The following is an 18,678-nucleotide window of genomic DNA, read 5'->3' on the forward strand; positions in this document are numbered from 1 at the left end:
AAAGTATTGGATCTCCAGCTTTCGCATAAGTTCTTCCAATGAATATTCAGGTGTGATTTCCTTTAGGATTGACTGGTTTGATCTCTTTGCAGTTCAAGGGACTCTCAAGGGTCTTTTCCAACACCAAAATTCGATCTTGAATAAACAACTCAATTTCTCTTTGCTTCAGTTCCTTCTGAGGTAAAGTCACTTAAATAGAGGTGATCATACTACCATCTCATGGGGGTGTTGTTGGAATTAAATGAGATAACACATTTAAGTGTGTAAGTGGTGTATAGAAGACATAAAATAAATGTGAGCTATGATGAGGCTTCCCAGGTGGCTCAGTGGTAAAGAATCCACCTGCCAATGCAGGAGATGTGGGTTTGATCCCTGGGTCAGGAAGATACCCTGGAAAGGGGGATAGCAACCCACTCCAGTATTCTTGCCTGGAAAATTCCATGGACAGAGGAGCCTGGAGGGCTACAGTTCATGGGGTCGCAAAGAGTCAAATACGACTGAGCATGCATGCATCTGCATGATGAATATATACAGGCAAACCTTGGAGGCATTTTGGGTTCAGTTCCAGACCACCTCAATAAAGTGAGTATCTTAAGTCTTAAGAATTTTTTTTTTTTGCTTCTCAGTATATACAAAATTATGTTTATACTGTAGTCTTTGGTATGCAATAGCACTATATAAAAAAATAAACATACTTTAATTGTTTTTCCTCTTTTATTTTTATTATTTTTTTCTTTTCTTTATTATTACTATTTTTTTTTTACTTTACAATATTGTATTGGTTTTGCCATACATCAACATGAATCTGCCACGGGTGTACACATGTTCCCAATCCTGAACCCCCCTCCCACCTCCCTCCCCATACCATCTCTCTGGGTCATCCCAGTGCACCAGCCCCAAGCATCCTGTATCCTGCATCAAACCTAGACTGGCGATTTGTTTCTTATATGATATTATACATGTTTCAATGCCATTCTCCCAAATCATCCCACCTTCTCCCTCTCCCACAGAGTTCAAAAGACTGTTCTATACATCTGTGTCTCTTTTGTTGTCTTGCATACAAGGTTATTGTTACCATCTTTCTAAATTACATATATATGCGTTAGTGTACTGTATTGGTGTTTTTCTTTCTGGCTTACTTCCCTCTGTATAATTGGCTCCAGTTTCATTTCATCTACTTTTCCCATCAGAATCAGAATTAATTTTTGGTCTTGACTCTTGGTTTTTCTAAGAGCTACTCTTTCCTTTTGTTCACATCATCGGTGATGGTTTAGTAACTAAGTTGTGTCTGACTCTTGTGTCCCCATGGACTGTAGCCTGCCAGGCTACTCTGTCCATGGGATTTCCCAGGCCAGAATACTGGAGTGCCATTTCTTTATCCATTGTCTCAGGGGATTTCCTGACCCAGAGATCAAACCCGCATCTTCTGCATTGCAGGCGGTCTCTTGCATTGCAGGCAGATTGTTTACCACTGAGCCACCAGGGTAGCCCTTCTTTCACAGTATCTTGCTTTTATTTTGGAGATATAATATCTACTCTCTCTGTATCTTCATAAGAATATCAATTTATTACATTTGACTATATTTTTCATGCTTATTTTCCCTTTATTTCTTTTTTATTTATAATAGTTGGTTTATTTGCCTTATCTTTTACGTTGAAGGCTTTCCTAAAATCTCTTGTCATTAGTGTCTATGCCTATGTAAGAGTAAAAACTGAAAACCTAACTAGAGATTGTGAGTATTTGAGTAAGTCTTGTATGAAAGGTTGGCTTTGCTCTGGAAAGGCAGGAATCCAGCTCTTTCACTGGGGACTTCCTTATCAAGACCTGCAAGTATTCTCTCCAAGGAGGATAGCTTCTCTAGAAAAGTGCCCTCCAGGAACATGTTACAGTTATCTTCTTGTGGGTATTTGGATTTTAAGGTAAAAATATTTTACCCCTTCTATTCTTAAAAATCATCTTCAAATAATAAGCACAAGAAACAAACCTACTACTTCAATGAAACTAGAAAAAATTTCCAATGAAACTAGAAACATATGTAGAGTCAAACTACAGTATATGAAGACTGAACTCATAGAGGAATGGCAGATAAACTGCACAGCAGAGAAAGGTCAAGTCAAACTGCCAGCAGAGGAGTATATTGACAGGCTGGTTTACCCTGAGAAACAAAAAGATTTTGAGGAGTTGATAGGGCACTAGAAGTCAGGGGGAGTAGGAAAAATATTTACATGTTTAAAGTTTCTATAAAAAGTGTATAAAAAGCTTCCAGCTGCCCACAGGTTTGGACATTCTCCCTCAAAAGGAAGAGAGAAGTGTATATCCTGATGAATGTGAAACAAATTACTAACTCTGGGACCCCACACATAAATAAGAAGTTTGAAGCAAAGGCATATGTTCATGAAAATATCAATGATAGAACATCCCAGCTCCTTTTTGCTGCCCAGTTACAGAACCAAATCATACTACCAAATTTATTCTTATCCAAAAAATAAACATACTTTAATTTTAAAATAGTCTGATTTAAACAAACGCTAACCATCATATGTGCCTTCAATGAGTTATATATATATTTTTTTGCCAGTGAACGATTTTGCCTTAACAGCCGATGACTGATCAGGATGGTGGTTGCTGAAGGCTGGGTGGCTGTGGCAATTTCTTAAAAGGAGACAACAAAAAAGTTTGCCACATAGATTGACTCTTCCTTTCATGAACAATTTCTCTGTAGAATGCAATGCTGTTTGATAGGCTTTTACTCACAGTGGAACATCTTTCATAATCAGAGTCAATCCTCCCAAAGTCTGCTTCTGCTTTATCAACTAAGTTTTTGTTGTAATCTAAGTCCTTTGTTGCCATGTCAGTCGTCTTCGTAGCATCTTCACCAGGAGTAGATTTGTCTCAAGAATTTCTTTGCTCATCCGTGGGAAGCAACTTCTCTTCCATTAAAGTTTTATATTTATAACAAATACAATGTAAAAGTATGAAATATTATAAGAGTTACCAAAGTGTGACACAGAGACACAAAGTGAGCAAATACTTATTGGAAAAATGATGCCTATAGACTTGCTTGATGTGGGGTTGCCATAGCCATATTATTCATTTCGGTAAAGCCTTTTAAAAAATCTTCATTTAAATCAAATCATCAAGTTTCACTAAAATCTATGAGATTGTCACTGGACTACTATGTAAATATAGCAGATGCTAAAGAAGAAGCCACTATGCTGCCATCCTTTTCTAGCTGGGGCGAGGAGACAGTTACCTGCATGAAAGAACAAAGTTTAAGATAGAAGATAAATAAGTACAACCTGGATGGCAAAGGTAACAAGAGCTATAGAATGGTAAGTGATTAAGGAAGGTATAGGAGATGGGAGAATACAATTTGCCAATTAATGTATGTCTGACCATGGTTAACTTCTCAGTGATACCTGGTTCTTATTTCGAAATTTACTCATTTAAAACACCTAGAACAATCTAATGAGGTAGGCTTGAATGGAGTTTTAACAAATGGGCTGGCTATTACTAATGGAAAATGATTCCATTGACAGGAATAATCAAAGCTAGCTGGAGACAGGGATGTTTCAAGTAGTGGAGATATAAATTAAAAAAAAAATTTCATACCCCAGTGGTCAGAGCTGCAGCATTTATTAATAGAAGAGGAAAGAGGTCAGAGAAAGATAATTAGTTTGGGAAAAGTGAATCCTGTTTGCACTTTTTTTTCCCCTTCAATGGGTAACTATTAGCTCACAGCAGTCAGTCTGGCAGTCTGTCCTTGGATATCTTGTTTATGTAGTCTCTGGAAAACCTCTGTGATCTAAACTATGAAGCTGAAGGACAGGCTGTTTTTCTGTAATGTCTGCCTGTATCTAGCACCTCCCTTCTTAGCTGTGCCAGGCCTGCACTACTTCCCTCACAGAAATGTCAATATAACTGCTGACTTTCTTGAAATCCTTTCCCCTCAACTCTTTACTTCTCATTGGAAATCTCTTCTGCACCCTTATTTGAAAGTGATCATAATCTGAGGTTGTAGTCGAATTTCTATCACAAGTTATAATCACTTTTTGAATATGAATGTAAGATGTTAAACAAAAATATGCAAAATTCAAGTTTTCTTGTTTTTTGTTATACTTCAACCAACAAAACAGATAGTAGTGACACCATTATCAAATGAGTTGTATGAGTTCATTCTGACCTCCCCAAATTTTAAAAATATTTTTAACATTAACTTTAAAAATGTTACTTAAAATATTTTAATTGAGACAATAACTCTGGTGCCTGCAAACAGTTGATCATGGGTTGCACCCTTCAGTGAATTATCACAGAAGAAAATTTTGGCAAATTTATTGGCTTCATTCCCACAGGCATTGTGAAGCAGGAACTCTTTTCACATTAAGATCACAACTCTAGGATAAGCAATATATAATATGTAAACTCCAGTAATGCTGAAGAAGCGGAACGGTTCTGTGAAGACCTACAGGACCTTCTAGAACTAACACCAAAACAGATGTCCTTTTCATTATAGGGGACTAGAATGCAAAAGGAGGAAGTCAAGAGATACCTGGAGTAACAGGCAAATTTGGCCTTGGAGTACAAAATGAAGCAGGGCATAGACTAACAGTTTTGCCAAGGGAATACACTGGTCACAGCAAATACCCTCTTCCAACAACACAAGAAAAGACTCTACACATGGACATCACCAGATGGTCAACACCAAAATAAAATTTATTATATTCTTTGCAGCCAAAGATAGAGAAGTTCTATACAGTGAGCAAAATCAAGACCAGGAGCTGACTGTGGCTCAGATCAGGAACTCATTATTGCCAAATTCAGAATTAAATTGAAGAAAGTAGAGAAGACCACTAGACTATTTGGGCATGACCCTTACAATTATACAGTGGAAGGGACAAATGCATTTAAGGGATTAGATATGATAGAGTGTCTGAAGAACTATGGATGGAGGTTTGTGACATTATACAGGAGATAGGGATCAAGACCATCCCCAAGAAAAAGAAATGCAAAAAGGCAAAATGGTTGTCTGATGAGGCCTTAGAAATAGCTGTGAAAAGAGAAGTGAAAAGCAAAGGAGAAAAGGAAAGATACACCCATTTGAATGCAGAGTTCCAAAGAATAACAAAGAGAAATAAAGCCTTCTTCAGTGATCAATGCAAAGAAATAGAGGAAAACAATAATATAGGAAAGACTAGAGATCTCTTCAAGAAAACTAGAGATACCAAGGGAACATTTCATGCAAAGATGGGCACAATAAAGGACAGAAATCGTATGAACCTAACAGAAGCAGAAGATATTAAGAAGTGGCAAGAATATACAGGAGAATTGTACAAAAAAAATCTTCATGACCCAGATAACCACAATGGTGTGATCACTCACCTAGAGCCAGACATCCTGGGATGCAAAGTCAAGTGGGCCTTAGGAAGCATCACTATGAACAAAGCTAGTGGAGGGGATGGAATTCCTTTGAGCTATTTCAAATGCTAAAAGATGATGCTGTGAAAGTGTTGCATTCAATATGCCAGCAAATATGGAAAACTCAGCAGTGGCCACACGACTGGAAAAGTCAGTCTTCATTCCAATCCCAAAGAAAGGCAATGCCAAAGAATGTTCAAACTACTGCACAATTGCACTCATCTCACATGCTAGTAATGATCAAAATTCTCCAAGCCAGGCTTCAGCAATACGTGAACTGTGAACTTCCAGATGTTCAAGCTGGTTTTAGAAAAGGCAGAGGAGCCAGATATCAAATTGACAACATCTGTTGGATCATCAAAAAAGCAAGAGTTCCAGAAAAATTTATTTATGCTTTATTGACTATGCCAAAGCCTTTGACGGTGTGGATCACAAAAACCTGTGGAAAACTGTTCAAGAGATGGGAATACTAGACCACCTTATCTGCCTCCTGAGAAATCTGTATGCAGGTCAAGAAGCAACAGTTAGAACTGGACATGGAACAACAGACTGGTTCCAAATAGGAAAAGGAGTATGTCAAGGCTGTATATCATCACCCTGCTTATTTAACGTCTATGCTGAGTACCTCATGAGAAATGCTGGGCTGGATGAAGCATAAGCTGGAATCAAGATTGCTGGGAGAAAGATCAATAACTTCAGATATGCAGATGACACCACCCTTATGGCAGAAAGTGAAGAAGAACTAAAGAGTCTCTTGATGAAAGTGAAAGAGGAGAGTGAAAAAGCTGGCTTAAAACTCAACATTTAGAAAACGAAGATCATGGCATCTGGTCCCACCACTTCATGGCAAATAGATGGGGAAACAATGGAAACAGTGACAGACTTAATTTTTTTGGACTCCAAAATCACTGCAGATGGTAACTGCAGCCATGAAATTAAAAGATGCTTGCTCCTTGGAAGAAAAGTTATGACCAAGTTAGACAATATATTAAAAAGCAGAGACATTACTTTGCCGACAAATGTCCGTCTAGTCAAAGCTATGGTTCTTCCAGTAGTCATTACGGATGTGAGTGTTGGACCATAAAGAAAGCTGAGTGCCGAAGAATTGATGCTTTTGAACTGTGGTCGTGGTGAGGACTCTTGAGAATCCCTTGGACTGCAAGAAGATCGAATCAGTCAATCCTAAAGGAAATCAGTCCTAACAGTCATTGGACGAACTGATGCTGAAGCTGAAACTCCAATACTTTGGCCAACTGATGAAAAGAATGGACTCATCAGAAAAGACCCTGATGCTGGGCAAGGTGAGGGCAGGAGGAGAAGGGGACGACAGAGGATGAGATAGTTGGATGGCATTACCAGCTCGATGGATATGAGTTTGAGTAAGCTCTAGGAGTTGGCGATGGACAGGGAAGCCTGGCGTGCTACTGTCCATGGGGTCCCAAAGAGTCGGACAGGGCTGAGTCACTGAACTGAACTGACTGAAGTGAATAGGTTAAATTTTAGCAATTAAAATCCCCTTTGATTACGTTTTTCCCAGTATTGCGCAAAGGCTGAATTTGCTCTCTTACACCTGCGTAGGTCACTTCTAAGTAATACATTTTGCTACTTACAGAGAAAATATTGTCCAATTGCTTCAGAGATGTTTGCCAAACTACATAAACTTTGAAATGTGTAAGCCTACTGGAATAATCTTTTATTTTGTCTTTTTTAGCATGAGAGGAATTTTCCTTTTTAGCTGCTCCGAATTTTAAAAAATCATCTCAAGTATTTTTAAAAAGCAGTTTAGGTACCTTAGAAGTTTATTCAATCTTAGAAATCCACATTAACACACAGTTCTCACTTGCTTGAGTTTGTCTACGTCCATTTCTGTAAGCCAACTCTTCCAGACTAATAAAATTCATAATATTTTTAAACAAAATCAAATACACTTAACTGACATGCAGAATCAGAAGGCTCAGCGAACTCTCGCGCGATTTTAAGACGCTACCGCCAGACGTCACAGGTTGCCATAGCAGCCATCCTCCGGAGTGGAAAAGAAGGGTGGTGCGAGGGGCGGATCGCTGCTGCTTCTGCTGCTGCTGCTGCTGCGGAGGACCGCGGTCGGTCTCCTGCAGGTCTGACTTCTGCCAAAATGAGCGGCCTGGATGAGGGCGACAGCTTCCCTATCGCTAAATCCTGCAGCCCCGCTACTCCCGACCATGCCCCGGGACATCCGGACCTCAAGCAGTGTCAGGGCGAGGAAACCGAGGCGACCTCGGTGATGGCGGACACAGGTGAGGGCGGCTTGGAGACTGCCGCAGAGGGAGGCGCGGCCCAGGACCCCGCGGTCTGTGGCCTTGCGCTCCGCATTCGAGTTGCTGGGAGTCGCGGCCGCGTAGCGACCAAAGCGGGCCAGAAAGAGGCTCCGGCTTCCACGGAGGGCCTGGAAGCAGCCTCTGCCTCTACCTCGGTGGGAGCCGACAATAGCCAGGAAAATGGCTGTCAGCGTAGAGAGCTACGCAGCCCTGCAATCGAGAAGGCTCTAGAAGCCTGTGGCGCAGGGAGCTTGGGGGCTCAGATGTTGCCTAGAGCGAAGGCCAAGGAAATGACGAAAAAGTGCGCTGTTTCTGCGGCAGGGGAAAAGGAGGGAGTAACAGAGGCGGTGGTAGAGGGAAAGAAGGTTATGCAGAAGGAAAAAAAGGTGGTAGGAGGCGCGAAAGAGGAGACCCGGGCCAGAGCCCCGAAGATCAATAACTGCATGGATTCGCTGGAGGCCATCGATCAGGAACTGTCAAATGTAAATGCCCAGGCTGACAGAGCTTTCCTTCAGCTGGAGCGCAAGTTTGGCCGTATGCGGAGGCTGCATATGCAGCGCAGAAGTTTCATTATCCAGAATATCCCAGGTTTCTGGGTCACTGCCTTTCGCAACCACCCGCAGCTGTCACCTATGATCAGTGGCCAAGATGAAGACATGATGAGGTACATGATCAATTTGGAAGTGGAGGAGCTTAAACACCCCAGAGCAGGCTGCAAATTCAAGTTCATCTTTCAGAGCAACCCCTACTTCCGAAACGAGGGGCTTGTCAAGGAGTATGAGCGCAGATCCTCTGGCCGGGTGGTGTCTCTTTCCACTCCAATCCGCTGGCACAGGGGCCAAGACCCCCAGTCCCATATCCACAGGAACCGGGAAGGCAACACTATTCCCAGTTTCTTCAACTGGTTCTCAGACCACAGCCTCTTAGAATTCGACAGGATTGCCGAGATTATCAAAGCAGAACTGTGGCCCAATCCCCTCCAATACTACCTGATGGGTGATGGGCCCCGCAGAGGATTTCGAGACCCAGCAAGGCAGCCAGTGGAGAGTTCCAGGACCTTCAGGTTCCAGTCCGGCTAACTCCTGCCCTATGAGAGAAGCTCCTGCACAAGTTCCCCTACCACCCACCTCCTCTCAGACCCGTGCTTAGCCAACAGCATGCTGTCCTCCCTGTACTTTCTTCACACTGGATTATTTTGTCCTTTGATCCTTCTAAATTCTCAAAACTCAGTGGCAAGATGGTTGCTTATATGCCAATGCTCTCCTTCTTCTGGGCCTTCCTGCTCTTCTGCATCCTGTTCCACTGTTCCAAGTGCATGGCCTTCCACTGCTTCTGTGCCAAGCACATAATACTGTAGATACCCACTGCCTTCTTTTGCATGCTCTGGGCCCTGACTGTAGCCTTCTCCCAGTTTTTAAAGCGGTTATCTACCACGAAAAAGCTTGATATACTTTTGCAGCTACTTAGCTGGGCTTCATACTTTGTGCTGACTGTCCTGATACCCATGTACTCTGTGGCCAAATCTTTGAGTTTCACTGCTGCAAGATGAAGCTGATAGAGATGATGCCAGCCATCACCTAAACTGAACATTCCAGGCTACCAGTAACTGGTTTTCAACTGTCTTCCTGGGTCCATGCCATCTACCCTGCTGGTTATTTTGCAGAATAAGCAGCTGACTGGTGGGTGGTTACTAGGCATGAATGAGGTAACAAATGAGAAGTGTTCTGTGTTATGTTGATCTTATGCCTTTGGTCACTCTGCATTGTGACCAGGTGGTGGTGAGTATGAAGCCCTGTGATACGGCCCACCCAAACCTGCTCTCAGCTTTCTGGATGAGATTTGCACAGGCACCATTCCCTGCCTCTTTAGGAACTATCTGGAGACTTAAGCTCCTGGATAGCCCACAGGAACCATCCCCCGCTCGACCCCCACCCCCTGCTTGCCAAATGGTTATCTGGAAACTGCTTGGCTGTCAGGCAGGATGGGCAGTCATAGTATCACAGTGTCTAAAGCAAAGCTGGTGGGAGGTCCTTTCCAGCAGTTAGCCTTTTTGAGCTCTAGCCAACAAACCACCATTAATCTAGATGTCCCCCTTCTGCACCCATTCTAAACATGACAAAGTTGCCAAGATGGGGACACCAAGGAAGAGGTATTTCTGGTCTGTAGGGCCTGTTATGTATCTTTCTCTCTCTCACTTTCCTGCTTTCCTCCTTTTCTCTTCCTCATCCTCCTTCTCATAAACAGTTACAGCTGAGAAAACAAACTGGCAAAGCAGGCTTTTTACTTTGCTTTCCCTTTGTGTCCAGAAAGATACCGTGCACTGGACTCCAGCTTTCTTACTGCCCTCTTCTGCCCTCATGTGTCCACCCCACTTCCTTTAGTAAAGTCTAAACATTTCAAAGGGAACTCTGTAGGGTGAATTGCCTGCTTATGGACATTGTTCGTTGGGGCCCAGTTTGACAGCCCCGTACTCTTCCTTATCCATTACCCAAAACCTGTGTGTTTTTTTGAGCCTTAGCTTAAGAAGCTGAGGGGAGATCACAGAAGGGCTTCACGACAGACCCAGAGCAGGCTGTGATCCAAGGTAATAAGAATTTGGTTTCACTCCACCTTTCTAAGCTTGGAAGCTTTTTGAGGGGCCTCGTATCACTTAGAAATAACCAAGGCAGCATTTCGAGGGTCACTCCTGTTCTCTGTATTGTTTTTTCCCCTGAATTCCCATGGGCCTGCATCCTACCACCCTGGCATTCTTGGCTCTCAGTCCACAGCTTCTGCATTTCCTTCCCTGCTTCTGACCTAGTAAATGAGGGAACAGGCTGCAGTCTCCTTGTGGGAGCTGCTGAGACTCCCTCATCGGGGGTAAGGGGGGGTGTGTGAAGTCTGCTCCATAGGCTGTCTGTGCGGAGCTGTGGGGAGGGTGTCCTAAGCTGTAGAAACTGAAAGCCCAGGAAACCAAATGAGCTTGCTGTGGATTGGGTTTGGGAATGCAAACAGGATAGATTGGAACGCTGCAGGGTCAGCAGTAAAATGAGAGGCACCTGTGGTTTTTCCCAGGAGAGGTGGGAGAATGAAAGCGTTTGATGCTTAAAGATGATGCTTGCAGATGTTAGGTTTTCTCTCCAATTTTTCCTGACTCCTTGAATTCACCAGTAGATTTTTGTACTCAAATACAAGTCTGAATGTTTTGTATTCTAGCATATATGGACAATTAATGGCATATGCTCCTTATTTCACTGTTTGAGTCAAATCCTATTAACTCTTCTCCATATTTGCTTGCTGGCAGAATTGACATTTACAGCCTGCTGTTTGTTTGTAGTTGAGAATGTGTGCAAAAATATCAGGCCTGTTTCCTGTGCACTATGAAAACTTTTGTGACTGCTCACAAATATATCCGCTTGTTCTGGTCTCTCTTCTTATATAGCTCTATTCTTAGATATATAATTTGAATGTGATCTTTGAAATCGTGCAAATTGTTGCTGTCATGTGAAAGTATTCTCAAACAGAAAAACCTAACTTTGTCATCTTGATATTTCTTGGTCTAGTAATAACTGTTGTACTTGACATCTTATGTTCCCAACTTGTAGAATTGTTCTGTCAAACTAAACAAAGATAGTACTTTAGTCTTCTCCTGTGTGTTCAAAAGGAAAAATAAATCTGTTACTCTGCTGTGTTTCTTGTTTTCGCCAAAAATAAAAATAAATAATGCTCTGTTTTGTCTAGGCTAATAAATGGTTGGAAAATCATTAAAGTTATCAAGTTGTTACAGTATCCTGTTGAACCTTTTAAAAAAGGCAATAGTGCACCTTCCAAGATTTTTTGCTTGGAAAACGGTAGATAAGAAGCCCAAATGCTTATTCATAAATGTATTTCCTATACAGTCAGCATAGTTTTCGGTGGTAATTGAACCGCTGTGTATTGATTTTTGTCACTTACCTAGAATACTGTTTTCAGTGGAAAACTGTTCTCTATTGCACAGTCATTTTTAGTTACATTTATGTTAACTATGTCCCATCTTTGGCTCATCCTTTAGTTGATGAGCTTAAGATAGACTTTTGGAAGAATTAATCAGTGGATATTCTCTACTACTTAAATTCTTTTCCTACAATAGTGTGGTGCTCTAAAAGGAAAGAAAAAAAAATGACTAAAATATAATGTCTAGAAGCAAATGATGCCAGACATCACAGTGTCAGTTACCAGTAATGTCTTTTTCAGCATCTATTACATGAAGGTTTGGGAGATAAATATTTCTGCATTCTCTGAAGCAGAGAGAGCAACGAATACTACAAGGTCTGCATAAGTGAATCACTGAATATTTTTAGCCATCTAAACGAAATTTTGACATAAATGGCTCCAAATTACTGATTTGAATTAGAGGTTGTTGATTAAACCTACAGGTAAACCAGACTTGCTGACGCTTGATGCAGTTCTTATTTGCAAGCTCTATTTGCTGAAGTGTAATTTTTTTAGACCTGGAGAACTTTTAAGTATTAGCAAAGTTTTCCTTTATAAGTTTTATACTCATCTTAACTTCCCCATACTATGTTCATTTTACCTTTTCAATGCAGTGATTAATTTCTGCATTGTCAACCATCTGTTTCAAGCATTATCTTTTTATCCTATTCTGGATATAATCAGAAAATGTCATTTTTGTTGGTTTATTATCAGCTTCAGTCTAACCAAGATTCATTTTTCTAGTAGGCTGGTGCTACTCATTTGTCACAGATTAACATGGTTTCTGTTCTTTTTAGTCCAATAAAATTAGACTCAGCATTTTCTTGGATTCACTTACTACACAATTGGTTAACTCAAATAACCCTGCTCCATTTCCTTGCATTGCCTTTTGTTTTTATTCCTCTGTTCTGGAACCAAAAGTCTTAGATCTCCAAACCAGTTGACTTTCATCCTTTTTTCCAAGGAAGCATGACCATTGTGGTCTGCTCTGGCCACATTACCCTGAGTACTTCATAATTTTCTTGGTCCCTATATTAATTAACAATATTATTGGGCATCCTTATCTATTTTTTTGGATATTTAGCTTAGGCCAGATACCCACAAGGTTTTCTCTGACCTTCCTTATTCAGGCGGGCTCTCCTTCCACATCACTCCGGCTGCTGCTTTTGCTTCTGCTTTCTCATACAGTACATCAGTAGTTTTCATCATTAAAAACAATCCCCCCAAATGACCAGTATTCCTAATTTTGAGTTCCTGGTCTCATAGAGTTACAATTTAAGCCTTCAATATCTGATTTTGCATCAGATACACATTCCTTGGTTTGACAGTCCAGAAATCTAACAGCAGGTACTTAGATTACTGTTCTTAGATTACTGTCATAATTCTGAAAGTGTTACTATTCCCTTTTAAGTAGTTGAGAAAACAGCTCAGAAAATTGAACTAAATTGCCTAAGATGCAAATCACAAACTTAAATTGCTTGATTTGAAGCAATTTAGGGTACCTTCCACTGTATCACAGACATCGGTATTAAATTCAGCATAAAACACAACTCTACTATGTGAGTATTAAATGGAAGGTTATTCTTAACGCACTGATGATGGTCTTTGAAGAGATTTTATCACTTAAGATTCCATAGTTAGATTAAAACACTTCTGAACTTACACATGTAATTATGATGTTTGGTGCATAAATGAAATTAATAGTTCATCAAAAATAAGTGCAACAGACAAATTTTAAAAATTGTGTATTTAATTTCTGCTGTATAGCAGTGTGATTCAGTTATATATATATATATATATATATATATATATATACACACACACACATTTTTTAATATTCTTTCCATTATGGTTTATCACAGGATATTGAATATAGTTCCTTTTGAATAGTAGGACTTTGTTGCTAATTCATTCTGGATATAATAATTTGCAACCCCACATCCCCATCTCTTGGCAATTGTAGTTCTGTTTTCTATGTGGGTTTTGCAGATGTTCGTTCGTCTGTCGTATTTTAGATTCCACATATAAGTAATATCATGATAGTTGTCTTTCTGACTTGCTTCATTTAGGATGATAATCTCTGGTTGCATCCGTGTTGATGCAAATGGCATTATTTATGACCGAGTAGTATTCCATTGTGTGTATATATACACACCCTATCGTCTTTATTCTTTCATCTGTTGATGGGTGCTTAGGTTATTTTCATGTCTTGGATATTGTAAATAGTGTTGCTGTGAACACAGGGGTGTGTGCATTTTTTTGAATTATAGTTTTGTCCAGATACATGCCTAGAAGTAGGATTGCTGTATCATTTGGCAATTTAGTTTTTTTTGAGGAACCCCCCATACTGTTTTCTGTAGTGGCTGCACCAGCTTACATTCCTGCCAACAGTGTCAGAGGGTTCCCTTTTCTCTACACTCTCCAGCGTTTGTAGACTTTAATGATGACCATTCCTACCAATGTGAATAATTGATTGTAGTTTTGATTTGCATTTCTCTAATAATTACCAACGTTGAGCCTTTTTTCATGTGCCTCTTGATCATCTGTATTTCTTTGGGAAAATATCTATTTAGTGCTGCCTATTTTTCGATTGGGTTGGGTTTCTGTTGTTGGAACTATTTGTATATTTTGGAAAGTCTTTGCCAGTCTCATCATTCGCAAATATTTTTTCCCATTCTGTAGAATTGTGTTTTTGTTTTGCTTATGATTTCCTTTGCTGTGCAAAAGCTTGTATGTTTGATTAGGTCCCATTTGCTTTTATTTCCATTTCCTTAGACTGACCCAAGGAAAAATTGGTATGATTTATGTCAGAATGTTTTGCCTGTATTCTTTTTTATTGTGTCGTATGTTTGTCCTTTTGAGGGTGTCTGGTGTGAAGAGGGTGTATTCTAACTTCATTGATTACATGTGGCTATCTAACTTTCCCATCAACCCTTGCTGAAGAGACTATTTTTTTGCCCATTGTGTATTCCTGCCTCCTTTGTCAAAGATTTATTGACCTCAGATGTGTAGATTTCTGGGCTGTCTATATTCTGTTCCACTGCTCCATCTGTGCCACAATGCTACAAAGCTACTGTAATCAAAAACAGTATAGTGTGACAGCATGCTGTTTTGATTACAGAAGCTTTGTAGTACTGTCTGACATCTGGGAGGCTTATGCCTCCTGCTTTGTTCTTTTTATTCAGGATTGCTTTGGCAACTCTGGGTCTTTTATGGTTCCATATAAACTTTAGGATTATTCTAGTTCTCTGTAGTGTCATGAGTAACTTGACAGGGATCACATTAAATCTGTAGATTGCTTTGGGCAGTATGACCCTTTTAAGAATATTCTTTCAACCCAAGAGCATGGGATGTATTTCCATTTCTGTGACTTGTCAACTTTCTTAATGTTTTATACCTCTCAGCTTATCTTTCACCTTGTTAGATTTATTCATAGGTTTTTGTTTTTTTGATGTGATTTTAAAGGGGACTGTTTACATTCCCTTTGTTAGTGTAAAGAAATGCAACCAATTTTTTCTATATGTTAACTTTGTAGCTTGATACTTCACTGAATTAGTTTATCAGCTTCTATCGTTTTTGTGTGGGGTCTTTAGGGTTTCCAGTATATAGCAGTCGAATATATATAGAAGACTGTAGTAATAGAGTCATCTGTATGTAATGAGTTTTACTTCTTCACTACCAATTTGAAAACATTTTCTTGTCTGATTACTGTTCCTAGGACTTCCAATACTGTGTTGAATAGAAATGGTGAGTGGGCATCCTTGCCTGATTCCAGATTTCAGTGGGAAAGCTTTTGGTTTTTCACATTATATTGGTTTTGATTTTGTAATAAGTAGCTTTTATGATGTTGCGATATGTCCCCTCTATATCCACTTTATTAAAGAATTTTTATCATGAGTGGATGCTGAATTTTATCAAATGCTTTTTCTGCATCTGTTAAGATGATCATGTGGTTTTTGTCTTTTGTTGATGTGGTATATCATATTGATTGTTTTATATACATTGAACCATCCTTGTGACCCTAGGATGAATCCAACTTGGCTGAAGCATATGATCTTTTTTCTGTTGTTGGATTCGGTTTGCTAATATTTTGTTGAGAATTTTTGCATCTATATTCATCAAAGATATTGTCTTGTAATTTTCATTTTTGGTAGTGTCTTTGTCTGTTTTTGGTATTGGGTGATGGTGGCTTCATAGGCCTGTGTGCTAATATTAAACTTAAGTCCTCTGTCCATTTAGACAATTTTCTTGCTTTTTTACTTCATGGAATTTTATTATCAAATATACAGCTTTTCTTCTCTAATATCGTCTTTAAAAATTTTGATGATTATTTTTCTGGCACTTTTATAAACAAATAATAATTTTAAAAGTTTAAATGCAATTCAACAGAAGATCATTCATTAGAAGCACTGACTGCTCTGCTAGTGAAGTGGGAGGAAACTTGGATATAAACTTTAATTTCCTCTTTTGACAAGATGGAAAAAATGGAAAGGTGGTAACTTGTTCAGATTTCTTAGGTAGGTACTGATAAGAGGAGCACCAGAACTTCTGACTTGAATGAATTTCTTCTGCTCCTCAGTGGCTAAAAGAATGAAATTAACTTATTTGGAGGTTCTCATTTTCATATTAACAATAGTTTAGAAGTATTTAAAGATGTATTATTCTTTGTCATTGACAAAATAAACATGCATAAGGAAAAATAGCTTTATTTTTAAAAGAAATCAAAGGTCTACATGAAAGTATACATGAAAACAGCATCTTTCACTTGAGCCCTAAGCTTGATTGTGCATGCTCTTTATTATATTCCAGTGAGATTTTGGAAATCAATTTCAAAGTCATTAACATTTATTAACAGATACTGAAGAAAGCTACTGCCTTTGAGGGAAGAAATTTCAGTAACTGTTTGCCTACCCTGAGATACTCAATCCCACAGTATATTTGGGATTATTTGAGCATTTAAAAATTTAACAAAATATTTCTTTTCATTGCATCTATCATCAACATGTTAAACTCTTGGCTACAAACCAAGTAAAATGATGGTGACCAGTGTTTTCTGATTCTGTCCATGATGGACAGAGTGAAATTACAGCATAAAGAGTAGCCAGGAATTTATACTGTAAACGGGTCCAAACATCTTGCAACAAACCGCTACTAAGATGACTACATGTAGCACACAGAACACCCTGGATGGCAATACATCTATAAAACCTTTTAAAAATAATTCTTTTCAACCTCTTTTTCATTATCACTGCCCCTTGCCCTAGAAGAAAAAAATACATTTAATAAATTTAGCTTTAAATTACACTTCTCCCTAATGAGAGAAATACTAAGGAATAAGATTTTATTGTGTAGAACAGAGATATGGAGAACCATAATCCACTGTGTTAAGATTTTTTTTACACCAAGAACCAATTTTTGCCCCACTGAGAATAAAACAACTTAAAGTGAATGAAAAGTGAAGTAGACATTAGGGAGGGAAATAAAGAAAACATTAGAGAGGGGAAAAAAAACCCTAATGATTAACACTGGAGGCTGAAATAGTTGGCTTCTTCTATCATCCAGGTCCCATCATGGCTGCAAGGTCTCAGAAGACATCATGTCTATCTCCTTGTTTTGGAAATTAGGAAAATAGTATAAAATCTGATAGTTTGGATTAATAATTTAATCTTACTAGACTTGGTGTTTTTGACTATAAATTGAAACAACAGGTATAGACCAGTTATTCTCAATTTTGGCTGCATTTTCCTGGGACATATTAAAGTTGTCAATGTTCATCTGTACCCCCAGACCAATTAAACCGTATCTGGAGGTTATAGTCTAGCCAGTGGTTCTTAAACTTTAGTGTGAGTCATACTATAATTAAATGCAGATTGCTGGGTCACAGTCCCAGATTTTCTCATTCTGTAGGTCTGGGATGGGGTGTGCAAATTTACACTTCTATCAAGTTTGCATGTGCTGCTATGCTAGTGGTTTGGGGACCACACTTTGAGGGCCACTGGTCTAGGTAAATGTGTAAATATGCATGCGTATGCAAGAACAGTGGAGTGGGTTGCCATTTCCTTCTCCAACGCATGAAAGTGAAAAGTGAAAGGGAACTCGCTCAATCATGTCCGACTCTTCATGACCCCATGAACTGCAGCCTACCAGGCTCCTCTGTCCATGCAACTTTCCAGGCAAGAGTACTGGAGTAGGGTGCTGTTGCCTTTCCATGTGTATATATAGCCCCAGGTAATTCTAATTTCAGAACTACTAGTATAGAAAATATTAATAAGATTCTTTTCCACTCTAAGATACTGAGATTTTAACATAACGAGTGTCGGTGGGTATCAAGACAATCTCTATAGAAAGGAGCCCTATGGAAAACATACCAATTTCTTGGTCCCGTTTCATTAATAATTTTGTTTCTATAAAGCATTTTACAGTAGTTTTTGAAAATTAACATTTTTACAGTACATTCGCTGCATATATGGTTTTTCACTCATTTTTGGTAAAGATAGTTTATTTGGCTGTCAGTTTCCCAGCATTTGATAAGACCAATGGAGGGTTTGGATAATAGCCTGCTGTTTTCGAATTATTTGAAGAGAACCTTGTAAATTTGTAGTCCAGGGGTAATTCTGAAAAAAAAAAATTATTCTGCAGATCTCAGAAGGCCTTTTATAAATATAAACAAATCAATATTTGATAGTTATTTATAATAAAACATTTTTTAGAGTTTCATAATTTTAATATTTCTTTTGTCACCAGGATAGGTTGCACCTGGAATGAACAGTGTAGATGTCTTTTCCTATACAATGTACAGTAATATTTAAGTCAAATTACATTTAGAGATATTGCAAATTATACTCAGAGCTCTAACTAGTGAATAAACTCCTTTATTGATTTGCTACACAAAAGTAAATACACAAAATAGGAATACTCCTCTGATTTGTTTAAATATCTCTAAGGCTTTATCAAGAAACTTACATAACTGGTAAATGAGAACTAATAACCTTCATGCATGTGTGCGTGCTAAGTTGC

General features: G+C 39.1%; 2 protein-coding genes across 3 annotated transcripts in view; one reads left to right on the forward strand and one right to left on the reverse strand.

Annotated features, from left to right (window-relative positions):
• Positions 1-7,441: 7,441 nt before the first annotated feature.
• Positions 7,442-11,418, forward strand: TSPYL4 (TSPY like 4). The gene has a single exon (XM_012182543.5). It carries the CDS (start codon positions 7,548-7,550, stop codon positions 8,787-8,789), a length of 1,242 nt encoding a protein of 413 aa, XP_012037933.2. The 5' UTR covers positions 7,442-7,547; the 3' UTR covers positions 8,790-11,418.
• A 4,933-nt stretch (positions 11,419-16,351) lies between these two features.
• The window catches only part of NT5DC1 (5'-nucleotidase domain containing 1), a 116,569-nt gene continuing 114,242 nt past the window's right edge, over positions 16,352-18,678 (reverse strand). For both annotated transcript variants that reach the window (XM_012182548.4, XM_004011184.5), the window contains exon 12: positions 16,352-18,275. In XM_012182548.4, coding sequence (XP_012037938.2) covers positions 18,160-18,275 — 116 coding nt within the window. In that variant the 3' untranslated portion in view covers positions 16,352-18,159. The remainder of the gene's footprint in view (positions 18,276-18,678) is intronic.

This window comes from Ovis aries, chromosome 8 (genome assembly GCF_016772045.2).
Source record: "Ovis aries strain OAR_USU_Benz2616 breed Rambouillet chromosome 8, ARS-UI_Ramb_v3.0, whole genome shotgun sequence".
Lineage (NCBI taxonomy): Eukaryota > Metazoa > Chordata > Mammalia > Artiodactyla > Bovidae > Ovis > Ovis aries.